This window comes from Sinocyclocheilus anshuiensis, unplaced genomic scaffold (genome assembly GCF_001515605.1).
Source record: "Sinocyclocheilus anshuiensis isolate Anshui unplaced genomic scaffold, SAMN03320099.WGS_v1.1 scaffold2260, whole genome shotgun sequence".
NCBI lineage: Eukaryota > Metazoa > Chordata > Actinopteri > Cypriniformes > Cyprinidae > Sinocyclocheilus > Sinocyclocheilus anshuiensis.
The window spans coordinates 46,553-60,096 of NW_015547625.1; the positions used below are offsets into that span (position 1 = coordinate 46,553).

The 13,544-nt window shown below is 36.0% G+C and overlaps 1 protein-coding gene and 1 pseudogene across 4 annotated transcripts in view; one reads left to right on the forward strand and one right to left on the reverse strand.

Annotated features, from left to right (window-relative positions):
• Window positions 1–2,165, forward strand: part of LOC107701777 (PEST proteolytic signal-containing nuclear protein) — a 5,111-nt gene extending 2,946 nt beyond the window's left edge. For all 4 annotated transcript variants that reach the window (XM_016503880.1, XM_016503879.1, XM_016503881.1 and 1 more), the window contains one exon: window positions 1,780–2,165. In XM_016503880.1, the coding sequence (XP_016359366.1) occupies window positions 1,780–1,791 (12 nt within the window). In that variant the 3' untranslated portion in view covers window positions 1,792–2,165. The remainder of the gene's footprint in view (window positions 1–1,779) is intronic.
• Window positions 2,166–3,214: 1,049 nt separating this feature from the next.
• On the reverse strand, window positions 3,215–8,907 carry LOC107701773 (interferon-induced GTP-binding protein MxA-like; annotated as a pseudogene).
• Window positions 8,908–13,544: the final 4,637 nt, after the last annotated feature.

Sequence of the window (13,544 nt, forward strand, 5' to 3'; positions counted from 1 at the left end):
TGTGTGTGTGTGTGTGTGTGTGTGTGTGTGTGTGTGTGTGTGTGTGTGTGTGTGTGTGTGTGTGTGTAGATATTTAGATAGATAGATACAATGTTATTTTGTATATATATATATATATATATATATACTTGGTCTATATACTACTGATCTCTGATCTACTGAACTAAAAATAATGCTTGTTTGAGTTTTTAATTTTGAACATTTAAATATTGCATTTTATTGCTTCTTCTCTTTTAGAAACCTAAAGAACCCACACCTGCCTTACCTGCCAAGAAAGCTGGACTTGCATCTGTTTTTAATGAGGATGATGATGTAAGTATCATTCTCTAATTTATTAATTTAATATTAATGCTGTCCTTGTGATATTTACCATATTGTAGTAATATATAATTCAATATAAGTGTTGTCAAAAGGACCTACTTGGGTACTAGTCGGTACTGAAATTTTAAAAACGTTGATTTTAAGAATTGGCTCAACAGCGCTCAAATTTTAGCTGAAATTGACATTTTTAAAATGTCAGTACGGACTGGTACCGAAGTCGGTACTTTTGACAAAACTACCCTATATGTTAAAAGATCAGGGCCCGTATTCACAAAACATTTTATCTTACCACTAAGAGTTCTCCTAAATAGCAGTAAAAGTTTTTAGCTAAGAGTTTTCTCATAAAACCTATTCACAAAGCTGCTGAGACAAACTTTTACTAAGGAATAGAGAGAAGTCTGAAGCTAAGATTAAGGGTGGGGTTGACCTCGTTGCTATGGATGATGTCGGTATGCTTACTAACTATGCATGCAGTGATTGGCTGATAGTCTCTGTCAGAGATTTATTCATAGAAATATTTTAGAGTAAAGATAAATGTTTAAAAATTCAAATGTTGCCACATTCAAATAAAGATTTTAAAATGCAGGCTTAGTGTTACTAATTAAACACGTATATGTTCAGGTAATTGTCAGCCTCTTACATGTATGCTTCTCATAATTAGTGAATATGCATATAAACAGCCCTTTAATAAACCGAGTAGAATAATCATGGCTGATAGTAAGACATGCAAACGTAAAAGAAAACCAAATTGGAGGCAAGAACAGCTGTTACTTCTTGCCCAACTGGTTAATGAAAACAAAGATATAATCAAAGGAAAATTTGGATTTGGGATAACCTTTAAAACCGAAGGCGATACCTTTATAAAAGCTCATTATCATCAAATATTTCAAAAATGTTTACGTTCTGAGGCAGATTGCTGGCAACAGCCATTTTAGGAATAGTTTGTGGTTTGGTCTTACTTGGGATTCCTCTTCCCTACTCCTAATGTTACACAGATTTAGGAGCTAGTTTTAGAGCTAAAATGCTTTGTGAAATACTTTTAGAGCAAAAATGTAGGAGTACTAAATTTAGGACTGACACACCCATTATTTTTAAGATTTTCTCCTAAATCGGTGAGTTACAAGCTACTTTTAGCCTTACGATGTTTTGTGAATACGGGCCCAGTTTCCTTTCCTAACCTTTTTTTATTTTACTTTTCAGAGCGAGCCTGAAGAAATGCCACCCGAGGCAAAGATGAGAATGAAGAATATTGGCAGGTTGGATTTATACATTTTTAAAACTTTCAATTTTAGATTTAATTGTAAGTTAAAGTACTATACAGCACTGTTTACTACATCGTCATGTGTTATTTTGATTTTCAGAGAAACACCCACATCTGCTGGACCCAATTCCTTTAACAAAGGAAAGCAGGGATTCTCAGACCATCAGAAACTTTGGGAGAGGAAGCTTAAAACCCAGGCAGATCAGTAGTGTCTGGCTGCTTTCCAGATTGCTTTTTGGCACCGAAATATTTGCCCTTTTTGTCTCTTCGTTTGATGAACAATGTACAAATGTATTTATGTAATGAATGTTTACGCTATAAAGCATCTTTTTATTATAGCTACTTTGATATTTTTTTTTTTTCTTACCACATGGTTAAATAATGCCTTCCTGTGTAAGATGCAAACCACAACAGAGAAAATTAGAATACTCTTTCTCGCTGTACAATATGGTTTGTTCCACACCGACCTCTGTTATCATTTTCTTATAGTTTAATTGTTCTCCAGAGAAGGAATGTAGTGGCCCAATCGTTTAGGATTGTTTCATCAAGACATTGTAGTTAATAAAGTCATTAATAAATTAAAGATGTGGTATCACTTTGAAGAGCTTTTTTTTAATGTTGTAATCAATGTGATAGACCGTTAAACAACATGAAGGTAAGTAAATTACATAATTTTAATTTTTGATTGAACAATCTTTTTAAAGTCACTATGTGAAGGATGTAGTGACAGATCTTTTTTTCTGTATTGTACATCCAAGTGAATTATTTAATTGAGCAGAAATAATGTAGAGCACGTTTGGTACAATCCAGGTAATTGGACAGATTTGAGCTTGCAGATGATTGTAACAAAGGGACAGGTTTAAGACTAAATGGACTAATGGTTGGAGAGGTTCGGCAAATGTCACCTGAAGAAAGTCTGTCATTTCAACATGCATTTAGACAATATATTGGGAAAGACAGAATTTCTTAAAGTTGGCATGAAAGCGAAGTGATTTTTTTTTTTTTTTTGTAACCTCAGTTTCAGAAAGATGGCAAGATCAGGTATAAGACATGCAAAGAAAACTACTAGTATTTAGAGAGAGACTACAATAACTTTATACTCTTCCTGAAACTTTGGTCAAAAATTGCATTAAACTTGACTCCTGATAGTTATTATTATTATGGATTTCTGTCATACCATTAATTACAACGTTAAATCAACATTTGTTGAAAAACACGTTTTGCTACATCACTGATATTATGAAAAGATACTACAATGTATTGCTTAAGACCCAAAACTAGTACAAGTAGCTTTTTCAGCACAGCTTGGCTTTTTTTTAGGACAGTGACCTGAAACTCCAGTTATTAAAATAAGCAAAGGAAATTACTTGTATTTAATGGAAGAATATAGTATTTAAAAGAATATCTGTTGCAGTATTCCTGTTTAAAAATGTATCAATCGATAGACTACATGAACTTTATTTCTGAAACTTTGGTAATAGTTTTGTGCAAATTAAATCACATTAAACCACTTAATCCATTATTATTATGAAATTGAGGTGCCATGAAGGTTTATATATATATATATATATATATATATGTTTGTTTTGACACTTCACTTACATACTCTAAGATACAACAATGTCCAGAATTCTAAAAGGTAACCAAAAGGCTGCGTGCCTTCATCAGACGTTTCTGGCGTTTCAGTAAGTTCTCCCGCTTTTGGCCAATATCAGAGTCTTCTTTAAGCAGGTTGTCTATGCCATCTTTATCTTGCAGTAACTGCAGCATGTTCCTTTGCAGCTCCAAAGCTGCTTCCTGGAGCAGCAGATAGCGGATCACCATTGGGATCTGGTCAGCTAGACGCTTGCTTGCAATCTAGTGAGGTAGATAAGACAATGTCTCGGATATACATTTAAATTCAAGCTACCTCTGACAAAACTGAAAGCTTTAGTTAGCACACTTACCATGTAATAGGACTCAAGGTGCAACCTCATCTCACTCAAAGTGGCATGATTACCTGTGCCAACGTCTACACTCACACTCACTACTACTCTTTTTAGGTTTAAATGCAAGCTTTTCATTTTCTGCCTTTTCCAGCTTGTCCTTTGCATGTTTCAGGCTCTGGCTGTATGTGCCATCTTGACTGTAAACGAGCTCCATCCTGAATTGGGTCCTCAGCATGGATTCTGCCAGGCATTCTTTATCCTGCTTGATGGCTTCGATCTTAGTCTAAGAAAGTATATAAAAGATTTGTTATGGTAAGCTCTAGTGAGAATTTCTTTAAATTTGTATTATGATTCAATGGCATTATTGAACATTGAAGAGTAATGTGACTTTTCTCATTTAGATCATTTATAAAAGCTCATAAAATGATTGTTTAACCACTTGAAATTTGAGTACTGCCAGGAACCAGTAGCAGCTCCTGACTATAAATGAAGGTGGGGAAAATTACTTGTCATAGCACTAGCTTATGGTGCTTATAAATGTAGTATTCATTGCATTCGACTGTTGATTTAGAATGTTACGAGTTGTAAAATCATTTTAGAGAGGAAGAAAAGGTCATTTTGACTGGGATCTGGTCAGCTAGACGCTTGCTTGCAATCTAGTGAGGTAGATAAGACAATGTCTCGGATATACATTTAAATTCAAGCTACCTCTGACAAAACTGAAAGCTTTAGTTAGCACACTTACCATGTAATAGGACTCAAGGTGCAACCTCATCTCACTCAAAGTGGCATGATTACCTGTGCCAACGTCTACACTCACACTCACTACTACTCTTTTTAGGTTTAAATGCAAGCTTTTCATTTTCTGCCTTTTCCAGCTTGTCCTTTGCATGTTTCAGGCTCTGGCTGTATGTGCCATCTTGACTGTAAACGAGCTCCATCCTGAATTGGGTCCTCAGCATGGATTCTGCCAGGCATTCTTTATCCTGCTTGATGGCTTCGATCTTAGTCTAAGAAAGTATATAAAAGATTTGTTATGGTAAGCTCTAGTGAGAATTTCTTTAAATTTGTATTATGATTCAATGGCATTATTGAACATTGAAGAGTAATGTGACTTTTCTCATTTAGATCATTTATAAAAGCTCATAAAATGATTGTTTAACCACTTGAAATTTGAGTACTGCCAGGAACCAGTAGCAGCTCCTGACTATAAATGAAGGTGGGGAAAATTACTTGTCATAGCACTAGCTTATGGTGCTTATAAATGTAGTATTCATTGCATTCGACTGTTGATTTAGAATGTTACGAGTTGTAAAATCATTTTAGAGAGGAAGAAAAGGTCATTTTGACTCTCGGAACAAATGTAAAACAACAATAGAAGTATACTAGCTGTTCACATGAGCATGTTTGAAATAAAGGAGTAATTATACTATAGTAGTATACTAATTTCTCCACACATTGACCTGTCCTCTGTTAAAGAAGACTGAATGTGATCTCAATCTGACTTACCGGTACTAGTTACTGAACTAATGCAGACTGATAAACTGTACACATTAATGAAGTGGACTGATATTGTTTTGGTCCAGAGCTAGGTTTAATTAATGTAAAAACAAGACTCAAATCTACCCCTACAGCTCTCATGTATGATACACTGCATTTCTATTTAGCACCATAGATTTATATTGGAAAAATGTGGGTCACTGTTGAGATGGGAGGGCAGCAGCACCCTTTCGTACGATCAAGAAACTGAAATGTAGTCTAGAAACTGCTTAACACTTTTACAAGTTAATTTATTACTGATTCAGTTTATATAGAGCTCTGCTTTCTAATGCCCCACCTGGCCCAACTGATGAGCTGCGGCTGCCAGAAACATTGCCATAAACACACATAAACCTACCTTTGCTATTTTCAAAAGATTAGGGAACCCAATGAAACTGCACTGGGCCAGCTGGATGGACTTCCTTCTAACCACATCTGTAAATGCAAACAGAATGTTCATTCATTTTTGTCATGAAAAACTGCACTAATGACTAAAGAGCTACCTTTATCTGAAGCAATTCACAATGCCTTTAATACAAGAAAAATCTACCTGAAGCAACCTTGGGTTACATGACTTACTCAAGAACAGAATGTTGAGTTCATGGGTCATCTTACAAGGTGTTCATTGATATTCAATATTTAGTGATTTAGATTTTTGAAGTTTCGACATCATTTAGTCATGTACTGAGTATAATCAAGTAGAACAGTACTGTCAGAATAGCTTTACAACATGCACTGTAGCAACAACTTAAAAATGCATGAAAACATTTATTTAAAATACCATACAACACAAACCAGAGACAGTCTTCAGTGTCTTCAATGCAGGTTTCTCCAACAGCTTGATCTGTTCCTGAACAAGCCCCTCAAAGGTCTTGTAATTGATGAATCCTGGAAGCTCTCTTCCTCGATACTTGGTTTCATAGTTATCCACTTCTTTCTCAATCATCCTGTTGACTGCAACAGGGTTTTTGAATACAGATAACTACATTCAATTGAACAGCCGAATAGCTGAGTTCAGCTTCTTAAAGTGTGTTTTGGTGAAGTTACGCAACTTAGATTATGTTAGAAATTTAGTTTGGTAATTAATTGTTTGCTACTCTGCTAAAAGGGGATGCTTCTGATGTTAAAATGTTAAACCCTTTAAGCAAGATCATAACATAGCGCACTGGCCAAAAGCAGCAGTACAATCAGAGGATACCAAGTAAATGCCTCACTCACAGGAAACTCCTGAACGATACAAGACATCATTCCATTCTGCAAATTCATCCCGAAGTTCTGGAAAAACTAGTAGATCTGAAGCATATTTAACTTCCTCCCCAGTGGTCAGGTTGAACATATCATGAGTGAAAGCTGTAACTTTCTAAATGTAGTGATGAGATACGAAAGATTTCAATTACTTTTTACTGAAATATTCATACTTTGATATAGTAGCTGTGTAGATTTCATGGTTGTGCTCACATCAATGAGAAAGCTCAGTCTTTCTGCAGGGTCTGATGGGGGTCCATTGCCATATGCCTCCAGTTCCTTCTGTGTTTCAGCAAGTTTTGTCTCGATTTGTTCTTCTAAACGAGGCAGGGATTTCTACATAACATATTATTAATATGAGCTAGGCTTATTATGAGTCAAAAAATGCCGTAGTTCACTTTTGTTAGAAAGAACAGAATCATTTCACCTGAATGTGATGAACCAACTCAATTGTTAGTTCTCAGCCAACTTGGGAATAGTGGCAAAACCTTCGTCATAAAGTTTGCTGAGGAAAAAAATGCCATAAATACATAATGTAACCTATTTTTAGAGTTAGATTAACTAAACCCCAAATAACAGGTACTAATCTGTGTGTGCAACATGTGGGCATACTACAGGTGATTTACAAAAGCAAAGCACCTAAAATTAGGATGATCTTTGAAGAAGGCATCTTCTGCTGCTGTGGCCTCATGGAGAGTGACTTGATCTATAATCTCTTTTTGTCCTCTGCACCTTACAATCATGTAGCCTTTAGTAAGGTGAATGACCTCATTGTGCACAATGTCTACAACTGTCTCTTCAGTGCCCTTATCCACCAGATCCGGCTTTGTTAAGATGCCTGTAGATACACAAATGATCAGAATATAATGAGAATATGCATGGCAACCTGTGGTTTTACTGACTCTGTTTGATGTATCCACCTTATTTTTAATGTAAGAGTGGACGTGGCCATTGCTAACTTGACTGTGCCAGATTTAGAGTGTCATTTTCATACAGATACCTGTGCATGTACAAAAACAGTCCATTATGCTGCTTGATATTGCAAACTGGTATTTATTATCATATTTTAATTCATTATCATAATCATAGGACACACTTATTTGTAGTGGAAATAGTTTTACCTTTTACGGCATTTTGTTATTCTTCTAGTTATTCACCTATAGCAGCTGGTTAGTTGGAAGTCTTGTACATTCAAAGAAAATAGCTTACTTCCGCATTCCAAAATAAGGTGGATAGCATTGAAATGCAATCAGTAATGCACACCTAATGTTCTTTCACCCTCAGGATCCTCCTTCTGAGCCATCTGTAATGCTTCTGTGGTTGCGATGTCAACATTGCATGGCACCACAACCAGGTTAATTGTTTCTTGCTTTGTAACAAACGTCCTGATCAGTCTCTTTATCTAGAAGAAATGCATTTGATTGATGTATCAGTATCTCACTCACAAAGGTCTTTTTTTTATAAAATGTCGTATGAAGAATATAGTAAACATAAAGAGTTTACCTGATCTCCAATATTCTCAGGTTGCCCCTTGACTGCCACTCGTGCGATACCAGGGAGGTCAATGAGAGTGAGGTCAGGAACATTGGCAGAGGTGATCTGCAGACTGATAAGTTCATCACTAATACCAACACTTTTTCCAGCGATCTCATCCTGGGCTACAAACTAGATATAAGACTTCAATTATATATACTCTTTTGTAAGATCTCCAGATGCATTCTAAGCATTCTCTTTACCTTCACAAATAATTTTGTCCACTTCTGCTGGGTCATGAATATCTTTCTCTTTTTTATTGTAGCTGATTCTTCCATGCCATTTGTCTTCATCTTTAGTTCTTATCATCTTGAGCTCAAGAGGGCATCTTGTAACAATTCCTATACAAAACATGAAAGGGTGCAGACATTGTTTCACCATGCTGTTCTTTGAAGTACCTTACAGTACCATTTATCCTGCTAAAAAAACCACAGAAACCATCACAGAAATTCTACTGGTTTCTACAACAAATACCATTACAATCCATCAACTATTAAGCATTAAAACCATTAAAAATTGTTACCTGTTTTGGAACATATTCCATTAGGATTTAGTAGTTTTAACAAGCCACCAATAGAAGGCGACAAGAGACCCACAGGGACCACTACAGTTTACATTAAAACCAGTAAACCCATTACAAATTCTGTGATGGTTCCTATTGTTTTTTCAACAGGGTAAACTCAAAGGGTAATAATTCAGTATCATGGTATAGACTCCGTCATGGTACATCCACAGCATTAGCTGGAATGTCTGTATTACGTAAAAGTAATATAATGTATGTTTTATATGTATTTATTTTATCATGTGTTGTCCTTACCACTACCCCTGGGTAACGCTACTCCAGACAGCGCCTCGAGAACTGAACTCTTTCCTGAGCTTTGGTCTCCAATGACGGCGATGGCAGGCAGTGCCAGGTCCTTTTCGACTCCCAGAGAGCGTAAATTGTCGATAGTGTCCATGCAAGGACGTATTTTTTCCTCATATTGCTGACTGAACGTGTAACTAGTTTTCTCCATCTTTAAATAACATCGAAATATCAAAATAACAGAAATCCTTCTTTCCACAACACGACAAAGTGTCAGACGCTGTGCACTCGTTTTGAACTAGTTTCAGAGTGATGCTGTTTCTTGTAAGGTGAATCCTAGACCGGGTGTGTACGTTGGTAAGTTTCATTTCCTAGATAGTACAATCGATTCGTTTCTCTCATGCATGGTTTCATCGTTCAATAAATGGTAAAACAAAAGAAAATCATATTGTAAGGTTTATTGTACGGTATAGACAAAGTGCGTGGTAAATTAAAGGCTTCATTTGTTTGCATTATCCCTCTACATAGACTACAGATGAACACATAGCTATCATATATGTGACCCCTGGACCACAAAACCAGTAATAAGGATCATTTTGTTAAAATTGAGAGTTATACATCATCTGAAAGCTGAATAAATTCCTTTCCATTTATGTATGGTTTGTTAGGATAGGACAATAAGATACAACCATTTGAAAATCTGGAATCGGAGGTTGCAAAAAGAAAAAGGAAAATGGAGAAAAGTTGCTTTTAAAGTGGTCCAAATTAATTTCTTAGTGTGATCTTAGTTTCTTTTGACCCATACAATCAGTGTTGGGGAAAGTTACTTTTAAAAGTAATGCATTACAATATTGCGTTACTCCATCAAAAAAGTAACTAATTACGTTACTTAGTTACTTTTTATGGAAAGTAATGCGTTACGTTACTTTTAAGTAACTCAGATATTATCTTGTAAATTAAAAAGTAATGCATTACTTACTAGTTACTTGAAAAAAGTAATCTGATTACGTAACTCGCGTTACTTGTAATGCGTTACCCCCAACACTGCATACAACGTAGGCTATTGTTGGCTATTGCTACAACCCGTGCGACTTATGACTGGTTTTGTGCTCCAGGATCGCATATTTTCTTTTAGCAAATTTGTATAACGGGCAGAAATCCAAAACGTTGTACTCGACCCAAACAGATGGATTTGTATAAACAAATGAAGAAACAAATGCTACAAGTTTATCTGGGCCTTAGGAATATACATTTTCTTTAATATCTGAAATATCCTCTAGAGGGGGGTGTGTATCTGTAATCAGATATGTGAACAGAGCAGCACTGTCTGTCTAGCACAGGGCTGGGCAAACTTGGCCCTTCCAGGCCACTTTCCTTCAGAGGTTAGCTGCAACCCTAATCAAACACACCTGAACCAGCTAATCATTGTCTTTAAAACTACTAGAATTCTACAGGCACGTGAGTCATATCAGGGTTGGATTACATCTCTGCAGGAAAGTGGCCTGGAAGGGCCAAGTTTGCCCATCACTGGTCTAGCAGGTCCTCTGACCATGACCATTCAAGCACCAGGAATAAGTGATTTGAGTTTAAGTTTGAACCCATATATGCTGTATTAGGTATGTACCATAACCTAAGAAAAAGCATTTAAAAGTTAAACCAATTTATCCTGGAACAGCTGAAATCAATTCCCTTTTAGCTCACTATTGGTAAATGCAAATTCTTTCATTCTACAGGAAGTTTTCATAAATTGTTACAGAAAAAAATTGTAGCAGTTGTTTATACTGTTTGTTTGCCAAAACTGCTTCAAAGAAGTGTTTTAATTCATTTCGTGCTTTCATTTGGACCATTTTACTTCCCAAAACCAGCAAGGCATAAGTTCAAAGTAATGCACCGAGCTCAGCTCAATGCCTTTGAGAACTGTTAGTATCACCGGCTGTTTGACCAGTGTTTATTGACCAGAACATATTTTCAGGGACATTGAAAGATGTTGTAAATATTGTTATAAATGAGCTTTTAAAATATTTATTCTGTGTCAGATATTTCCCATTACATCTAGAGTGTTGAAGAAGATTTATTATGGCCGTATTTGATCGTGTGACTTTTTACATTAGCTGGTTCTCAAAGCACATCCCAGCCTCAATATTAGGCCTTGCATGCTGTACTGTGGTTGTATGCGTCTTGAAAGTCAGGAGCTGAAGCAAGCCATCCTGAAGTTTTTGTTCGAGTGGCATGGAAACTCATATTGATCATATTTTGAACCCACAACAAAGCTTTTCAATTTCATTTACATTTACACCACTGACAGATGCTTTTATCCAAAGTGACTTGCATTGCACTTAAGATCCTTTTTTTTTTTCCAATTCATGCATTCCCTGGGATCGAACTGACGACCTTGGCATTAGTAGCACCATTTTCCACAGTTTGATCTAGTAGGTTCATGCACTTTTGCGATGTTTTTGAACAAATGTTAAAAACTATGGTGCATAACCACAGAATAAAATTATGAACTGTGTTGTGCATTGCCCTTATCTGTTATTTGCAGGACACTCTTGCAATTTTAGTAGCTACTTATCATCTGTCATTCTTATTCAGTATTTTTAGACTCCAATCAGGAAAAGTGCTTGATTAAAGTCAGAATGAGAGCTAATATAAACATCACAATAATCTGTGAGTAATCCACATGACTCCAGTCCATCAGTTAACATCTTGTAAAGTAAAAAAAGCTGTGTTTCTAAGAAACAAATCCAACAAGGCATTTACATTTAAATCATTGCTTCTTTCCAAAAAAATTCTATAATAACACTTAATAAATGTCCATCTCCTGTTGTCCTTCCACATCCACCAACATATGTTTAAAATGGTTTTGAACAGTTTTTGCCTGAAAACCGTGCTTCATCTGTGCATATTTCTCACCTAATTCAGAGAAATAAAAAACATTTTGATGGATTTGCTTATTGAGAACATGCAGCTCTTTGCTTCACAAGATGTTAATTGATGGACTAGAGTCATGTGAATTAATTGTGGATAATTGTGATGTTTTTATCAGCTGTTTGGACTCTCATTCTGACGGCACCCATTCACTACAGAGGACCCATTAGTGAGAGATAATTCACAAGTATTTTTTTTTTTAGCCCTTTTGAGTATGAACTGATTTTTTTTTTTTTTCAGAACCTGGCTTTTTTTTTCTTAAAGTCTTAAGTGTAAAGTTTGCAATGCCACACTTTCTCTTCACAGATGTTATTTTTGACACACTCTGAACCATATGTGCTTGAGTAACCTACAATGTCCAGTCTGTTATGACTTGAATCTTTCCCGTGCAAATAAAACGCACACACATACACACATCTTCCCCTCATTGAGACATGCTTCCTTCCTTTTCCCAGATGCTTTTGTATGGAGAGCCACCCAGTTATTTAAAAAGTCCATTAGGCACTTGTTTAGAGAGCCTGAGATTAAAAATAACAAAAAAACAGGCCTAGAGTTCAACATGCTAGCATCACATGTTGTATGCTGTATGTTTGAGCATTTGCACACAAATCGGAAAAAAAAACAAAAAAACACCAGAATTAAAAACTGCTCGCAAAGACATTTCCAATGTCTAGTTCTAAGTTATTATCTAAAAAGGTCAAATCAACTTTGACAATGGAAAGAAGACTAGTCTAAGCATATGGCCCTCCTCAAGGGACATTTTTATCGTCAAGCATGTCAGAGCTTAATCAGAGCTGAATTTGACATATACCAGGAGTGTTGTTTTTTCTTCGTTGTTTTCCTTTCTTTTACCACAACCCAAAAGAAATACATAATGACATTACTTTTATAACCTTTGTCACTACCAACAACATATTTAAGAAATAGCATCAATTTTGTCTTTCTTTATGCTTGATGCACAAGTTCGGCTTTTAAAAACAACAGGCTACATAATCCTGCCTGTGCATGTTTCCATTTCCGTTGTTGCTTTAGCTTTGTTCTACTTGATTTTAGTGCTAACTAACTAAAGTTAATGCATGATAGTGGTAATGCATCCTTTCCAACAACTTATACGAATAAACACTGCTACAGTTCATTGTAGCATATCGTACTTCTTTGCACTGTTGTCGCCCACCACACACTGAGTGAAGGTCCCTCAGTTGCCTGGCATCATAGATGCTGGCAGGCTGAAAATGGGAGGCATGACATAGTCCAAGAAGCATGAAACTGTCTCACCCACGCGCTCCTGCCTGATGTAGCCCACGGAGACCATGTTCTCCTTCATATTGAGACTTGTAGCTACCTCTAAGCTGAAACGTCTTTCTCTATTTGTGCCTTCGTTTGGTCACTTTGTCAAAATCTCGTGAGTGAGATCACCACTTTTGGCTTAGTGATGTCTGTGCATCTGGACAGGCGGTATTTTTATGCATTTGTTAACCACAAGCTGTTATTTCTTTTTATTAGAACATGAAACACCTCATTCGTTGGCTTTGTTATGTGTGCGCAGGACTATTTTTTCGTGATTTATGCGATGAATATGTAAAGCCACGCATTAAAAGAATTCTCTCCTGATTAATCACTGTTATACTGTCATAAGTCATTTGCAATAACAACTGCCAGTTTGCTTATGTTGCTGTCTGTGCTGTAATATAGAATGGTCTCATATTGCATGGCAAAGAACAGATGTGTTCCCCTTTGCTGAAAACGTTATACAACGACGTCTTTCAAATGATGTCTGAAAGAGTCACTGCAAATGTTGACCGTCTTTTAAGAAATGATTTGTTATAAACTTCCAAATGTCTCTGGAAAAACATTTGGAAGTTTTTTTGTATTTTGTAAGTGATTCATAATGAAAATTGAGTATGGTACTTGATTATATTTTTGGAACGTTTTTCAAATAACCGTGCTTTAACCTTAATGAAAATTGAATGCAAATGTAACTTTT